The following is a 16,187-nucleotide window of genomic DNA, read 5'->3' on the forward strand; positions in this document are numbered from 1 at the left end:
TGCCTTAAGGAGAAAGCTATTTGGCTGTCTAAGGTTGATCCTCCTGGCCCATGGGATCTGTTCTCTTGGCCTGGGTTTGGCATTTGGGGTTCCTGGTTCCAAAACATTTCACAGGAACATTATATTCTTGTTTTTGTCATAGTGGCAGTGATCTGGTCCATTGAGTTCCATCCAGAGTCTTAAATACTTTTGTGCAGCTGCTTTCTTGTTAGATGATTGTCAAGATGTTACAAGAGCGAAAAGGTCAAGGAGTTCTTGTAGAACAACTGACTTTCAAAATGACTAAGCAGTCTCCAAGTGGTGAAGATCTGGATCTCTAAAAAAAACTCCCTAAATGGGTCAACCTCTCACAAGCAAGAGAATGACCGAAAGAGGAGACTGAGTGACTGAATGAACAAATGGACAATGGCCAGACCGTGCGTGGTCCAGCCATTGTCCATTTTACGTGTGTGTGTGTGTGTGTGTGTGTATATATATATATATATATATATCTCCACTTGCGTATAACTCTGAGAACCAATCTGCAGTGACCAGTCCACGAAGCCAAACAACAGTCCCTGTAACAATGTGCCCGAAGTGGCCAGGACTTGATTAACAACTTACACTTCCTTAATTTTTGTACTTGCTTACAACTTAGGATCAACTTCTTCCCTGAAGAAGTAAAAAATGTTCCCCTCACCAATCACATAGGATGCCTTGTTTATAGTTAGCCCACCTCCGGCTTCCCCATGCCTTTAGCCTCTGATCTGTGCACACTTGAAGCCTTCCCTTCTTTCCATTATAAAGCTTTCCTGCCTGCCTTTGGGTCTCTGCCAAACACAAGTGATGGTGGCTGATTCCCTTGCTATACCAATTGGTGAATAAATAGGCTTTGTTTGTTCTTATGTGGGTGTTCGTTGTCAATTATTTCCACAATTATTTTGGAAGTCCCACTGAGACGTAGTCTTGACTATCTGTCGCTGCAGACCTAAGCCTTTGACCTTATAATGGTACCCACAGAGACCACTTGTGCCTCGCTACTCATGGCTTGCTGAGTCTGTACTGATGTGGTAAGTCAGCACCAGGTCTTAACTCTGCTCTTTGTGTTGAATTCCTTAGCTGTTTATTGTCTGGTACCCAGGTTTTGTCACTGGTTGCCATTTGTTTGGCATCATCCTTGGTGGAATCAAGCCATTTCTTTTCATCCTTGTTTGCTGTCTTCTGTGCTACTGTTTCGTATTGTGGGTGAATTTTTCTTTTTTCACTTTATGCTTTTCCACACATTCCAAATCTGTGTGTTAAGAATATTTCATTTTTACAATCAGAAATAAAGGTGGTTGTTGTCAGTTCCCATGGAGTCGGCCCTGACTCTCGGCAACCTTGTGTATAACAGAACAAAATATTGCCCAGTCATGTGCCATCTTCATGATCTTTTATATGTTTTAGCCCATTGTTGTGCCTATTATGTCATTCCATCTTCTTGAGGGTTTGCCTTGTTTTCTCTGACCCCCTGCTTTATCAAGCATGATACCCTTTTCTAGGCATTGGTCTTTCCTGATGATATATCCAAAATAAGTAAGGTGAAATTTCACTGTTCTCACTTCTAAGGAGCATTCTAGTTTTATTTCTTCTAAGACTGATTTGTTCATTTTTCTGGAAATCTGTGGTATATTCCATGCTCTTCAACAGCACAATGCAGATGTATCAGTTCTCCTGTGATTTTTTTCATGATCCAGCTTTTGTATGCGTATGAGGCAACTGAAAAAACCATGACTTGCACCAGGCACACCTTAGAAATCAAAGCGGTGTCTTTGCTTTCTAGAGCTTTAAAGAGGTCTTTTGTAGTAGATTTGCCCAATGTAATATGGTATTTGATTTCCTGAGTGCTGTCTCCATGGGAGTTGATTATTGATCCAAGTAGAATGAAATCCTTGATAACTTCAGTATTTTCTCCATTTATCATGATGTTGCTTATTGGTCCAGTTGTGAGGATTTTCTTTTTTTTTTATGTTCAGATATAATCCATATTGAAGGCTGTAGTTTTTGATCTTCATCAGTAAGCATTTCATATCATCTTCATTTTTGTCACCTGCATATCACAGGTTGTTAATGAATCTTCCTCCAATCCTGATGCCTCGCTCTTCCTCATATAGTCCAGCTTCTTGGATTATTTGTTCAGCATATAGATTGAATGAGTAGGTTGAAATGATACAACCCTGACACATAACTTTTCCAGTTTTAAACCATGTAGTATCCCCTTGTTCTGTTCATATGACTGCCTTGTGATCCATGTATAGGTTGGTCATGAGCACAATTAAGTGTCCTGGAATTCCCATTCTTCACAGTGTTCCCTGTAATTTGTTATGATCCACATGGTAGAATGCCTTTGTGTAGTTAATGAAATACAGGTAAACATCCTTCTGGTATTGTCTGCTTTCAGCCAAGATCCGTCTGACATCAGCTATGATGTTCTTCATTCCACGTTCTCTTCTGAAACTGACTTAAACTTCTAGAAGCTTCCTGTAGTTGATTCTGAATTCTCTCATCAAAATTTTGCTAGCATGTGATATATTAATGATGTTGTTTGATAATACCCTTTAATAATCAGAAAGAAATACTATATATTTTTAAAAAGACCACTCAGCTCAAGCATCAGATCTTCTGGGGGTTTCTCTGATTCTCTTCCAAAAGCCAGACCCCCAACCATTTCCATCACCTCATCACTGTTTTGTTTTGTTTTTTTAATAATTTATTTTGTTGAAAATAAACACAGCAGAACACACACCAATTCAGCAATTTCTACATGCACAACTCATTGACATTGATTACATTCTTCAGGCCTTGCAACCATTCTCACCCTCCTTTTCCAAATTGTTCTTTCCCAGTAACATAAACCCCCTGCTCCCTAAGCTCCCTGTCTAACTTTTGTGTTGCTTTTATCAATTTTATCAATTCAATCCTGTATAACCCAAAAACCCACTGCCTTCAAGTCGATTCCGAAATACAGTAAACCCTGTAGGCAGAGTAGAACTGTACCTATCGAGTTTCCAAGGCTGTAATCTTTACAGAAGCAGACTGCCACATCTTTCTCCCCTGGAGCGGCTGGTAGGTTTAAACCTCTGACCTTTCAGTTAGCAGCCAGGTGCTTTGAATGTGTACCACCACGGATCCTCTGATCCCATATAGATAGTTCTTAAAAGAGCACAATGATCAAGGTACTTACCAGCTTTTTTTTTTGTTTGGTAACAACTCTATTGAGATACGGTTCACATACCATACAATTCACCCATTTAAAGTGTACAATTCACAAGGATATTTAGGATATTCACAAGTTTGCAACCACCATCATAATCCATTTTTAGAACATTTTCATCTCTCCAAAAAGAATTCTTGGACCTTTTAACTGTCACCCTCCAACTCCCCCTCCCCCATGCCCCCAGCCAAAAGCAACCACTAATCTACTTTCCGCCTCTGTGTATTTGCCTTTTCTGGATGTTTCATACAAATGGAGTCATACAATATGTGGTCCTCACAAGCCTTTTTAAACATGAGTATTGCGGTACTTGTAGAGCGGAGTGGCAACTGTCACTAGGGTGGCAGAGTTCCTCCTCAGAGCTTCCTGAGGGCAGGCACTGGAAAGTCTCCTCTTTGTGACCAGTGTGGTTGGTGTTCCGTAGTGGTCACCGACTGTCTGTTGAATGAGTGGTCTTCATTTTAAGGATGAGGCAAATAAGCCTCCCAGGGGTTATGTGACTTGCTTGAGAACGTAAAGGCAGTGGGTGAATGGTGATTCAAGTCTGGTCTCTGCTGTTTAGTTGCTGTACAAAACAAAACTTCTGTGAAGCTGTTTCCTCATTTGTGAAATGGCAGTAATACCTACTTTACACGGTTCTGAAAATGTTAGCTATTCCTGTACCCTACAAAGTCATCAGAATGTCAGATGTGGCAATATCCTACAATAAAAAATATAAATAGTGTAAGATTAAGAATATGATCTTTGGAGTCAGACAAACTCCTAGCTCTGCCACTAAATCAACTGACATTTCGAAACGAGTTTTCTGAGATTTAAAGTCAGGACAATAATTCTCGTTACGTTTTCTAGGATTAAATGAGTGGTTTATCCAGCACCTAGTAAAAAGCTCCCCACATATCTGTTGGTTTGTTGTATTGTGGGGGCTTGCGTGTTGCTGTGATACTGGAAGCTATGCCACCATTATTCCAAATACCAGCAAGGTCACCCATGGTAGTCAGGTTTCAGCTGAGATTCCAGACTAAGACAGACTAGGAAGAAGGATCTGGCAGTCTACTTCTGAAAAAATTAGCCAGTTGTCATGGATTGAATTATGTCTCCCCAAAAATGTGTATCAATTTGGCTGGGCCATGATTCCTGGTATTGTGTGATTTTCCTATATGTTGTAAATCCTCCCTCTATGATGTTAATGAGGGAGGATGGGCAGCAGTTGTGTTAGTGAGGCAGGACTCAGTCTCCAAGATTGGATTGTGTCTTGAGGCAATCTCTTGAGATATAAAAGAAAGAAGCAAGCAGAGAAGACAGGGGAACCTCATACCACCAAGAAAGCAGTGCCGGGAGCAGAGCATGTCCTTTGGACCTGGGGTCCCTGTGCAGAGAAGCTCCTAGTCTGTGGGAAGATTGGTGAGAAGGCTGACAGAGAAAGCCTTCCCCTGGAGCTGACACCCTGAATTTTGACTTTTAGCCGCCTTTACTATGAAGAAATAAATTTGTTAAAGCCATCCACTTGTATTTCTGGTAGAGCAGCACTACATGACTAAGACACCAGTGAAAACCTTATGAATAGCAGCAGAACATTGTCTGATATAGTGCCAGAAGATGAGCCCCTCAGGTTAGAAGGCACTCAAAAGACAACTGGGGAAGAGCTGCCTCCTCAAAGTAGGGTCGACCTTAATGATCTGGATAGAGTCAAGCTTTCAGGGTCTTCATTTTCTGATGTGGCACAATTCAAAATGAGAAGAAACAGCTGCAAGCATCTATTAGTAATTGGAATGTGGAACCTACAAAGTATGAGCTAGAAAAACTGGAAGTCAAAAATGAAATGGAATTCATGAAGATCAATATCCTAGGTATTAGTTAGCTTAAATGGACTGAAATTGGCCATTTTGAATCAAAAAATCATATGATCCACTATGCCAGGGATGACAAATTAGAGAGGAATGGTGTCCCATTCATCATCAAAAACACTTCAAGATCTGTCCTGAAGTACAACGCTGTCAGTGATAGGATAATATCCATAAACCTGCAAGGAAGACTAGTTAATATGACTATTGTTCAAATTTACATACCAACCATTGATGCTAAAGATGAAGAAATTCAAGGTTTTTTCCAAGTTCTGCAGTCTGAAATTGATCAAACATGGGGTCAAGATGCATTGATAATCACTGGTGATTGGAATGCGAAAGTTGGAAACCAAGAACAAGAAACAGTAGTTGGAAAACATGGACTTGGTGATAGAAACGACGCTGGAGATTGCAGGATAGGCTTTTTCAAGACCAATGTCTTCTTCCCTGCAAATACCTATTTTCAACAACATAAATGGTGACTACATACATGGACCTCACCAGATGGGATAAACAGGAACAAACTGACCACACCTGTGGAAGGAGATGATAGAAAAGGCCAGTATCATCACTCAGAACAAGGCCAGGGGTCAACTGTGGAACAAACCATTAATTGCTAATATGTAAGTTCAAGTTTAAACTGAAGAAAATTATAACAAGTCCATGAGAGCCAAAGTATGTCCTTGAGTATTTCCTACTTCAATTTAGAGACCATCTCGAGAATAGACTTGCTGCACTGAACACTAATGACCAAAGACCAGATGAGTTGTGAAATGACATCAAGGACATCAGACATGAAGAAACCAAGAAGTCATTAAAAGGACGAGAGAGAAAGAAAAGGCCAAAAATGGATGTCAAAAGAGACTGTAAAACTTGCTGATGAATGTCGAGTAACTAAAGCAAATGGAAGAAATGATGAAGTAAAAGAGATGAACAAAAGATTTCAAAGGGCAGCTGGAGAATACAAAAAATTACAACGAAATATGCAAAAATCTGGAGTTAGAAAACCAGAAGGGAAGAACACACTCAGCATTTCTCAAACTGAAAGAACTGAAAAAAATCAAGCCTTGAGTTGCAATATCGAAGGATTCTACGGGAAAAATACTAAACAACACAGGAAGCATCAAAAAATGGAAGGTATATGCAGAGTCACTGTATCAAAACGAATTGGTAGATGTTCAACCATTTAAGGAGGTAGCATATGACCAAGAACCAATGGTACTGAGGGAAGAAGTCCAAGCTGCACTGAAGGCATTGGTGAAAACAAGCCTCTAGGACTTGACAAAATACCAATTGAGATGTTTGAACAAATGGAAGCAGCAGTGGAAATGCTCACTCATTATGCCAAGAAATTTGGAGGATAGCTACCTGGCCAACTAACTGGAAGAGATCCATATTTGTGCCCATTCCAAAGAAAGGTTAACCAACAGGATATTATCAAAGAATATCATTAATACCACACACAAGTAACATTTTGCTGAAGATCACTCAAAAGAGGTTGCAGCAGTCAGTACATCCTCGGAGAACTATCAGAAGTTCAAGCCAGATTCAGAAGAGGATGTGGAAGCACGAATATCATTGCTGATATCAGATGGATCTTGGATGAAAGCAGAGAATAGCAGAAGGATGTCTACCTGTGTTTTATTGACTACGCTAAGGCATTCGACTCGACAGCAACGGGCTTTAAGGCATTCGGCTGTGTGGATCATAACAAACTATGGATAACACTGCAAAGAATGGGAATTCCAGAACACTTAATAGTGCTCATGAGGAACCTGTATGTGGACCAAGAGGGAGTTGTTCAAACAGAACAAGGGGATAGTGTATGGTTTAAAATCAGGAAAGGTGTGCATCAGGGTTTTATCCTTTCACCATCCTTATTCAATCTGTATGTTGAGCAGATAATCTGAGGAAGTGGACTGTGAAGAACGGGGCATCAGGATTGGAAGAAGGCTGTGATACGCATATGACACAACCTTGCTCGCAGCAAGTGAAAAGGACTTGAAGTTCTTACTGATGAAGATCAAAGACTACAGCCTTCAGTGTTGATTACACCTCAACATCAAGAAAACAAAAATCCTCACAACTGGACCAATAAGCGATGTCATGACAAACGGAGAAAAGGTTGAAGTTGTCAAAAATTTAATTTTATTTGGATCCACAACCAGCGCTGTCATGGACTGAATTATGTCCCCCCCAAAATGTATCAGCTTGGTTAGGCCATGTGTGGTTGTCCTCCATTTTGTAATTTTCGTATGTGTTATAAATCATAATCTTTGCCTGTGGTTAAAAAGATTAGGGTGGGATTGCAACTGCACCCTTACCCAGGCCACCTCCCTGATCCAGTGTAAAGGGAGTTTCCCTGGGGTGCGGCCTGCACCACCTTTTATCTCTCAAGAGATAAAAGGAATTGGAAGCAAGCAGAGAGTTGGGGACCCCCATACCACCAGGAAAGCAGCACCAGGAGCAGAGCGTGTCCTTTGGACAAGGGGTCGCTCGGCCCGAGAAACTCCTCAACCAGCGGAAGCCTACCTCCAGAGCTGACAGAGAGAGAAAGCCTTCGCCTGGAGCCAGCACCCACCCTGAATTTGGCCTTGTAACCTACTAGACGGTGAAAAAATAAATTTCTCTTTGTTAAAGCCATCCACTTGTGGTATTTCTGTTATGGCAGCACTGGATGACTAAGACAAACACCCATGGAAACAGCAGTCATGAAATCAAATGATATATTGCGTGAGCAAATCTGCTGCAAAAGACCTCTTTAAAGTGTTGAAAAGTAAAGATGTCACTTTAAGGACTAATGTGTGCCTGATCCGAGCCATGGTGTTTTCAGTCACCTCGTATGCATGCAAAAGCAGGACCATGATAAAGGAAGACCAAAGAAGAATTGAAGCCTTTGAATTCTGGTGTTTGCAAAGAATATACTATGGACTAACAGGAGAAGGAAACAAATCTGTCATGGAGGAAGTACAGCTAGAATGCTCCTTAGAAGCAGGATGGGGAGACTTAGTTTCAGGTACTTTGCACATGTTATCAGGAGAGACTAGTCCGTGGAGAAGGACATCATGCTTGCTAGAGCATCAGTGAAAAAGAGGAAGACCTTCAATGGGAAGGACTGACACAGTGGCTGCAATAATGGGCTCAAGCATAACGATAATTGTGAAGATGGTGCAGGACGAGGCAGTGTGTCATTCTACTGTACATGGGGTCAGAACCAACTGGATGGCACCTAACAACAGTATGGTGTTTTTGGGGGGTTTTTAAGCACCTATTGTTGTTGGCTGATAGAAAACCAGTACCTCTTAACCACCGACTAGTATTATTCCCACCTTTTGGGTTACATTTAACTGCTCAGCTATTAGCTGAAAGGTTTTAAGCACTAGACTACTAGCTGAAAGGATGACAGTTCCAACCCAACCAGAAGTGCCTCAGAAGACACGCCTGGCAACTTGATCCCGAGAGGTCACAGCCTGGAAGACCCTATGCAGCAGTTCAACTCTGCACACACAGCGTCGCCATGTGTTTGAATCTACTCCTTGGCAACTAACAACATCAACATCCTAAAATTAGAAGGAAGAGCATTGCTAATCTCTTCACAGACGAGGTGCTGAGGTTCACAGATGTTCAGTAACTTGCCTTAAGTTACAAAGACAACATTTGAACTCCAGGATCCACACACTCTTAGCTGTTAGGCCGCCTCCTGCACAAACAAACCCAGGCCCCCCATCTAAGCAGAACATACTGCCACATGCTTTTCCAGGACGAAAACTGGCATTTGAGGGCCGAGGGTGCTACTGGCATCCTGGAAAAGAGGAAGGATGCAAGGGTTCAGGAAGGGCCCACGCCACCCTGATGCCTCGCCCTCCTCTGACTTGGATCCCTCACTAAATTTAGAGTAGTCCCTGAAAGTGTCAGGAAGCCTAACGGTGAGGTCCAGGGAGCGCGAACGAGCAGCCCCGTGCTCCGCAGGCCCCCGCCCTCCGAACGTCACGGCCACTAGATGCAGTGCCCCCTAAGGGCTCCTGCTGCGGCCGCGGAGGAAGCGCCAGGCCGTTCCTGCCGCCGGCCCGTCACCCGCAGGACGCGGCTCTCCGGACCGGCCCACACCCGCCACACCCGGGAAGGACTCGGCTCCGCCGCGCCTCCGTGTTCGGCAGTCCCATTTCCGCGCGGCGGGAGGATCTGCGCGCTTTCGCTTTCCATCAGTCCCCGCTGTCCTATCTGCGAGGCAGCATGAGCGCGCGGCTGCTCCTCGTCCTGCGCCAACTCCGCCGTCCTCAGCCTCCCCCGGGCCCGCCGCGGCGCCTCGCTGCGCCCTGCCGTGCCCTCGGCAGCGGTGAAGGCCCCGAGAGCCTGCTCGGGCAGCGGCGGCTGCAGGACGGACAGGTCCGGAGCAGCCGTGGCCGGGGCAGCCGGCCACCCCCGGCGCGGGCCGCCATCGTCAGGTGAGTGTTCGTGCTGCCGCCCAGGTCCCAGAGACTGGGAGCGGGGGCAGCCGGCGCGCACGGGTCTGAGGTCCGCGGTGGGTGCTGAGGGTGGGCTCGCGGGGAGGGGCGCGGGTGTTTGGTGCCGACTTGCTGGAGTAACTGGAAGGCCGGGCCGTGCGCCGGGGCGGGACCCAGGGCGGCGGGCATTCCCGGTGGGCGCCGCCAGCTCGCTCCTTGCCGGGCTTCACGTGCGCCCCGGCCGCCGGCTCTGACGCAACCGTGCTGGGCGCGTCCCCGGCCGGAAAGAGGCGGTGCGGCGGCCCGGGGGTGGGGAGAGGCCTGGACAGGGGTGGAGGGAGGCGGAGGAGGCCGGAGAGGAAGGAGAAGAGGGCGACGCGCGGTGCCCGCCACACCGCCCCTTTTCCGGCGGGGGTGAAGCCCGGCGCAGCGGGCCAAGTGGGCTCCGAGAGGAGAGGCCTTTGGCCGAGGCAGCCCCGCGCCCAGAGCCGCGCCTGGCTCCGCGGCCTGGACAGTGGCTTCCCGGGAAGTGCACTTTGTCCTACTGCACGTCGCCGCCTCTTTGAGTGGAAAAGCGGCTTTTACATCATCTTTTCTGGAGAAGTTAAGATGGGGCCGGCCACAGGGTAACCAGCAGGATGAGGCCCGAGGATGGGGGATGACCCGTGTCGGCATCAGCACACCGGTGGGCGCTGCTTTATTTCTGAAGTTCTCCGGAACGCAGAAGCAACCGGTGGCAGCGCCGAGGCAGGCGCCTGAGGGCGGGAGGAAGAGTCTTTATCAGGAGCTTCAAGGAAAGGCGTGTTCACTGCGGGCGGCATTGCCCCGGGCTGCGGAGGAGCAGAGCGCGTTGGCCTGGGCTGGAGGCGATGGGAAGGCCGGGGCCCGCCTCCCCTCAAACTAGGATTCCTCGTTCCAGCGTCCACTTGCAGGCTGTACCTGCCGTCGTTTTAGCATCTCCTTCCTTCTCCCTTCTATCATTCATCCTAAAATAATTGCTTTTTTTTTTTTTGCCTTTGTAATAACGTTAGTTTCCAAGGCTCCTCACGGTGTGGATGAAGATCCCAAGGAGCCTTTTGTTGCGTTTACCTTTTTTCTCAATGTTGCGTTTACATTTACTTTCCACCTCTAGGTCGTTCGATTTTTTTTTTTTTTATGGTGGCAAAACACACGTGAAGCTTACTATTGTAAAGTGTACAGTTCAGCAGCATTTAGAATATATACACGGGGGTGTGCTCAGAGCAGGGGGCCTGAAGAATGGCTCTCTGTTTACAACACACCCAACAGGAATCTGGGTTCATTGTGACAAGGGGCACAACTTGTGGCCTTCCTATAAACAATTGCCCTACACATGAAAAAAATTATCACAACTGTCTAGTTGCAGGACTTTTTCATCACTTCAAAGAAAACCTATTAAATAGTCACTCCCCTACCCCTTTTCCTGGGAGATCATTAGTTTTAGCTACTGTATGCAGGTCAGAAGGGTCTCTTTAGTGGAAAGGCCATGAAGACAGCAGGGTGCCAAATCCACCACCCAATCTATTTTCTCCATGGAATTTATCACTGCCTGAACTTTTCTTGATTCTTTATTGATTTTCTCATTTATTGTCATTCCTTCACCTGGAATGGAAGCTCTGTGAAGGCAGGGTCTTATTGCTCTTGTTCACTGCTGGATCCTTGGCACTGGGGAGAGTGCCTGGCATGTGGTAGGAATTTGTGAAATGGTTGTTGAATGAATGAATCATGATTTTGGAGTCACCTGGGTTCCATTCATGCATGCTTTTTCAGTTTAAAGTCATGGCTGTGGTGGATATGAGTAGATTGGTCAGTGGGAGACTTCTGGAGCCCGAGAGCCTGGGTTAGGATCCCACGGCACTGGGTTGCCTTGAAAGCGATTTCCCCAGGACTTGGAGGAATTGGCCAGGTCGGGGCGGGGGCGGGGGGGGGGGGAGGTGGGAGGGAAGGGTTGTTAAGTCTGGCTGGAAGTCACTTGGAATAGCCATCCGGGAACCCAGGTATGTTAGTTCTGGGTTCATTTCATGGACACGTATCTGAAAAGTTAAAGTACATCACCAGGTCCTTCTTCTGAGATGGCTCTGAGTAGACGCAAACCTCCAACCTTTCCGAGCAGCCAGTAGCATCATTTTCACCACCCGGGGACTCCCTCTGTCCTCTTACTGCACTGTTATGTTGGTAACTCATTAGAGCTTTTAAATTGTACTCACCAGCGGATATGTGAGGGTGAACTAATAGAAACCCTGGACATAGGCTTTTGAAGTTTTTTTTTGGATCTTGCAGAGCCTCTCCCCTCAGACCTGCTTGTCCTGTTGCCACATGTTTGGGCGGCAGGGTTTTCCTGAGGAGGAAGACAGTATCATTTCACAGACAGCAGCCCAGAGATGAAGGTGAAGTTTCCAAGGAGTCACACCAATCCTTCCAGCTGTTCCCAGTCAGGACGGAAGTTGACAAGGCAATTATACTAGTCCAGGCAGGAAAATCTCCGGCTAGAAACATTTATGCTACTTTTTAGGTTTATCAAGCCTGGTGACTCCTTTGTTTCATGCCTTGCTTGTGTCTGTAAGTATACTGAGTAACCCCAAAGAACAAAATGCTACACATGGAACAAGTTGTGTGTGGGGGAGCGGAGAGGTAGCTCATTTTATTAGTTTAACTGGTTGGTGTTGAGCCGTCTTCCCGTACCTCTATTTTCTAGCATCTGCACCAGTATTTTAAAAGTCTGACTACTTTTTACCTATTGTGAGTTATCTGTAGAAGTGTTTCCTTCATTTTACTGAGCAGTGGGCAAGACCATGAGTTTTTGGGAAGATCATTGCTGTCAGTATGAGTGTGTTTAGTGTTCAAGGGTAGCTTTGGGGCATGGCAAAACCTATATACAATGAGGATTTAAAAAAGGCAACAAGACACGGTAGTATTCCTCTTTACAGATGAGGAAACTGAGGTTCATAGAGACTGAGTAAAATGCTCACTTAAGTGAAAGGCCTCTTGAGTCTGAGTCCAGGCCTGGGTTCCTACTCTTTGTGACTCAGAATTACCTGGACTCCTTGTAAAAATATACATTCCTGGGCCCCATCCAGAGGTTGGTGGTTTGATCCTACCAGCCACTCTGCGGGAGAAACATGTGGCAGTCTACTTCTATAAAGATTTACAGCCTTAGAGACCCTGTGGGGCAGTTCTCTTCAGTCCTGTAGGGTCTCCATGAGTTAGAATCTACTCAGTGGCAGTGGATTTATTTTTGGGTTTTGGAATCTTTATGTGAGCCGATCGCCTGGTCCTTTCTTCCTCAGAACTACTGGTTGGTCCAAATCACTGACCTTTCGGTTAGCATCCAAGCATCCAAGTGCTTAACTGCAGTACCACTACAGCACCTTTCTTCATCAGCTCCTCTCCAGCAGCAGGGGTGGCTGACCATGCCTCTTTGCTCTTGATGGATTATCTGACTGAAATGTCTTCACTTTGGCTTACAAAGCATTTTTTGAAAGCTGTTATGTGTGTGAAGAAGATAGAGTGGGCCTGTGGGAGACCAAAAACAAAACTTAAAAATGGTAGCACTGAAGCTCAGGTGCTGCATTGCCTGAGTCTTTGTTGATTATCGTGAGAAAAAAAAGAGCTTGCTTTCATCGTTCATATGTTAAACCAGACCAAAACCAGTTTGGGAGTCCACTCAACTAAAGGGGATGCCATTACTTAGAAGGCTCATGTAGAAACGTTAGCAGTAGTATAATTGAGAACATTTGTTACTAATTAATACTCTCAGTTCTCTTACCATGTGTCATGGATTAAATTATGTCCCCCCCAAAAATGTATCAACTTGGTTTGGCCAGGATTCCCAGTATTGTATGGTTGTCCTCCATTTTGTGACTGTAATTTTATGTTAAAGAGGGTTAGGGTGGGATTGTGACACCATCCTTACCCAGGTCACCTCTCCCTGATCCATTGGAAAGGGAGTTTTCCTAGGGTGTGTCCTGCACCACCATTTATCTCTCAGGAGATAAAAAGGAAAGGGAAACAGAGAGTTGGGGACATCATATCACTAAGAAAGCAGCACCAGGAGCAAAGTGCGTCCTTTGGACTTGGAATCCCTGCACCTGAGGAGCTCCTCGACCAGGGGAAGGTTGATGACAAGGAATCTTTCTCCAGAGCCGACAGAGAGAGAAAGCTGTCCCCTGGAGGTGACACTGTTACCAGTCACCAATCTGACACAAAGGGTCCTTGTCTTTTCCCAAGTAAAAATACACACAAAAGACAAACTATCCTCAGAAAGCTTTGTTTTGCTTGAGTCAAGCAAAAGGAGTCAGTGCGAAAGACAAACTATCTTCAGAAAGCCTTATTTTGCAGTGAGGATCGTAGGGTGGTGATGAAGGTGGCCTCTGAAGTCACTCATCCCAGAAGGCTGAAGAAATAGAGCCTGGCTTTTGCCACATTTGTTTATCTAGGCCTGCCCTCCCCCTTGGCTGCCATCATTCACCCTTTTCCTCCTCCTGCAGTGGTGATAAGGTAGAGGGAGGCTGGGAGACCTGCTGCTGGGCCTTTTAGGGGGTCCATTTGCAGGTGCCAGGGTAGTGAGAGGCTCTCTCCCTAAGGAGCCTTAGGAGTTTATCAAATTGTGATGTAGCCCCAGGGTTTCTGCAATGTTGCCTTCTCTCTCCTTCCTTCCTATCCCCTTCTTTAAACTCTGGGACCTGGAATTTATCCTGAGCCGGCACTTCTTGTCTTCCCAATCACTGTCTTTGCTACCCACCCTTTACTCACTAACATTTGCTTTCCTTGTGGACCCCAAACTAATTTTTTGGGGATTGGGGGTGGGAAAAGTGGTAGATTTTTTTAAAAGGTAAAACTTTTATTATCATAAACTCAGAAAATGGAAGAAAAAAATTCACCCCTAGAAAATTACCATTAACAACTGGTTTGCTTATCTCTGGAAACCCTGGTAGCATAGTGGTTAAGAGCTACGAGTGTTAACCAAAAGGTTGGCAGTTCAAATCCACCAGGTGCTCCTTGGAAACTGTAAGGGGCGGTTCTACTCTGTCCTATAGGGTCGCTATGAGTCGGAATTGACTCGACAACAATGGGTTTGGTTTGGTTTTGGGTTGCTTATCTCTGCACACTTGGAGTGCGTCCTTACGTTGTCCAATTATTTTCACTTAGTCACAGACTTTCTAAGAAAACGTGTTGTGTAAATACTTTCTAGTCTTCAGTGAAGAAATTACCATGTTGTTTTTCTTTCTCCATGTAGAGAAGTTATTCAGAATTCAAAAGAAGTTCTGAGTTTGTTGCAAGAGAAAAACCCTGCCTTTAAGCCGGTTCTCGCCGTTATTCAGGTAAGATGAGAATGTAGGTCAGTCTTACGATTTTATACCTTTCAATTTAGAAGACAGGTGTGTGAAACGACCAGCTGTATTTCTTATCTGAGAAGTCCCATTCTGCCTTAATGGGTAGGAGAGAGGCCTCACTGGAAATGCTGGTGTTTCCTCTTTATTTGTTCATTTGCTTCTGCAGGGCTACAGATTAGAGACCTCTGCGTACGTGCCTGGGATCTTCTTTTTGTCAGTCGTCTCTGGGGTGTGGGCAGTTCTCAGAGGTCAGGAGGTAGTCCCAGGAAGCTGCAGTCTAATTACGAAGATGATAAGGAAAATGCTAAAGAAGAAAAGGGAACAAGTGGCAAATACAAATCTGACTGCCTTGTTTTTCCAGGTCTCACAAGTTTTCTGCTTTTGACACTTTTCCATTACTCTCTACTAGTGCAAAATATCTGAATTTTCCTTCTCTGACAGGTTTTCGCCTTACACAGGTTTTGGCCTTCTCAGGTTTTACTGTATTTATCAACATTAAGGACACCCTGGTGGCGTAGTGGTTAAGTGCTACCGCTGCTAACTATAAGGGTTGGCAGTTTGAATCCGCCAGGCGCTCCTTGGAAAACTCTATGGGGCGGTTCTACTCTGTCCTGTAGGGTTGCTATTAGTCAGAATCGACTTACCTGGCACTGGATTTGGTTTTTGTTTTTATCAACATTAATTTCTTGGGCTTTCAACTTATGTTACTTTTGTATAGTAAGCCTGAGATTAAGACATACATACCAGTAGCTTGCGTAACCCCCGTCACTTTATAAAGGAGGACATCGAAAATAGGAATTTAAATGGCTTGCCCTGAGGTGGAGATGCTTATCAAACATGATTTGAAAAAGTGGGAGGAAGAAAGTTCCCCTTTGTTTCTGTGGAAGACAGATGCCAGAAGAGGTGTGGGTACCTGGCAATCTCACTCTTTGATCTCTTAAGTCTGCCACACACTGGAAGGGCCAACAGCCATTTCCATGCTGGAAGGATTTTGCATTCCCTGCGGTCTTTGGCTATAGCCCTGTGGCTGGGCACCGCAGATGGCATGCTCTCCATGCTGATTGGCTGGCTCTGTGATGACAGGTACAGGGGAATGATGAGGTGAGCCAAGGCTGTTAGCCAGCACAGCCAATAGTTGGGCTGCTCTGCAGTTTTGGCATGCCCTTAATATCTCAAGACAGCAGCCTCCAGTTCCTATAGAGTTATGTTTTTCAAGACTGTTGAGCTGTGCTTATTTCAGTTATGTTCTTTAGGGTCTGTATCCGCATCCCCTTACAGAGAAAGGCGGTTAGAAAACTAGAGAGACAATTAGATTGTG

At 45.3% G+C, this 16,187-nt stretch overlaps 1 protein-coding gene and 1 non-coding gene across 15 annotated transcripts in view; both read left to right on the top strand.

The window, feature by feature from the left end:
- MTHFD1L (methylenetetrahydrofolate dehydrogenase (NADP+ dependent) 1 like) overlaps positions 1–16,187 on the top strand; it is a 232,870-nt gene that overhangs the window by 1,063 nt on the left and 215,620 nt on the right. For 5 of the 14 annotated variants that reach the window (XR_007519606.1, XM_049903570.1, XM_049903542.1 and 2 more), the window contains exons 1-2: positions 9,089–9,518; positions 14,773–14,857. Coding sequence is in view for 8 of the 14 variants with exons in the window: in XM_049903570.1 (XP_049759527.1) it covers positions 9,307–9,518; positions 14,773–14,857 (297 nt within the window). In the remaining 6 variants the exon portion in view is untranslated. Of the gene's footprint in view, positions 1–9,086; positions 9,519–9,713; positions 10,204–11,487; positions 12,096–14,772; positions 14,858–16,187 lie in introns of those variants that run through there. The other 9 variants (XR_007519593.1, XR_007519595.1, XM_049903483.1 and 6 more) reach the window with 5 other exon arrangements.
- On the top strand, positions 10,746–10,871 carry LOC126058026 (small nucleolar RNA SNORA11). The gene has a single exon (XR_007513056.1). It is a non-coding gene; the product is annotated as a small nucleolar RNA SNORA11 (small nucleolar RNA).

Source organism: Elephas maximus, chromosome 1 (assembly GCF_024166365.1).
Source record: "Elephas maximus indicus isolate mEleMax1 chromosome 1, mEleMax1 primary haplotype, whole genome shotgun sequence".
Classification (NCBI taxonomy): domain Eukaryota; kingdom Metazoa; phylum Chordata; class Mammalia; order Proboscidea; family Elephantidae; genus Elephas; species Elephas maximus.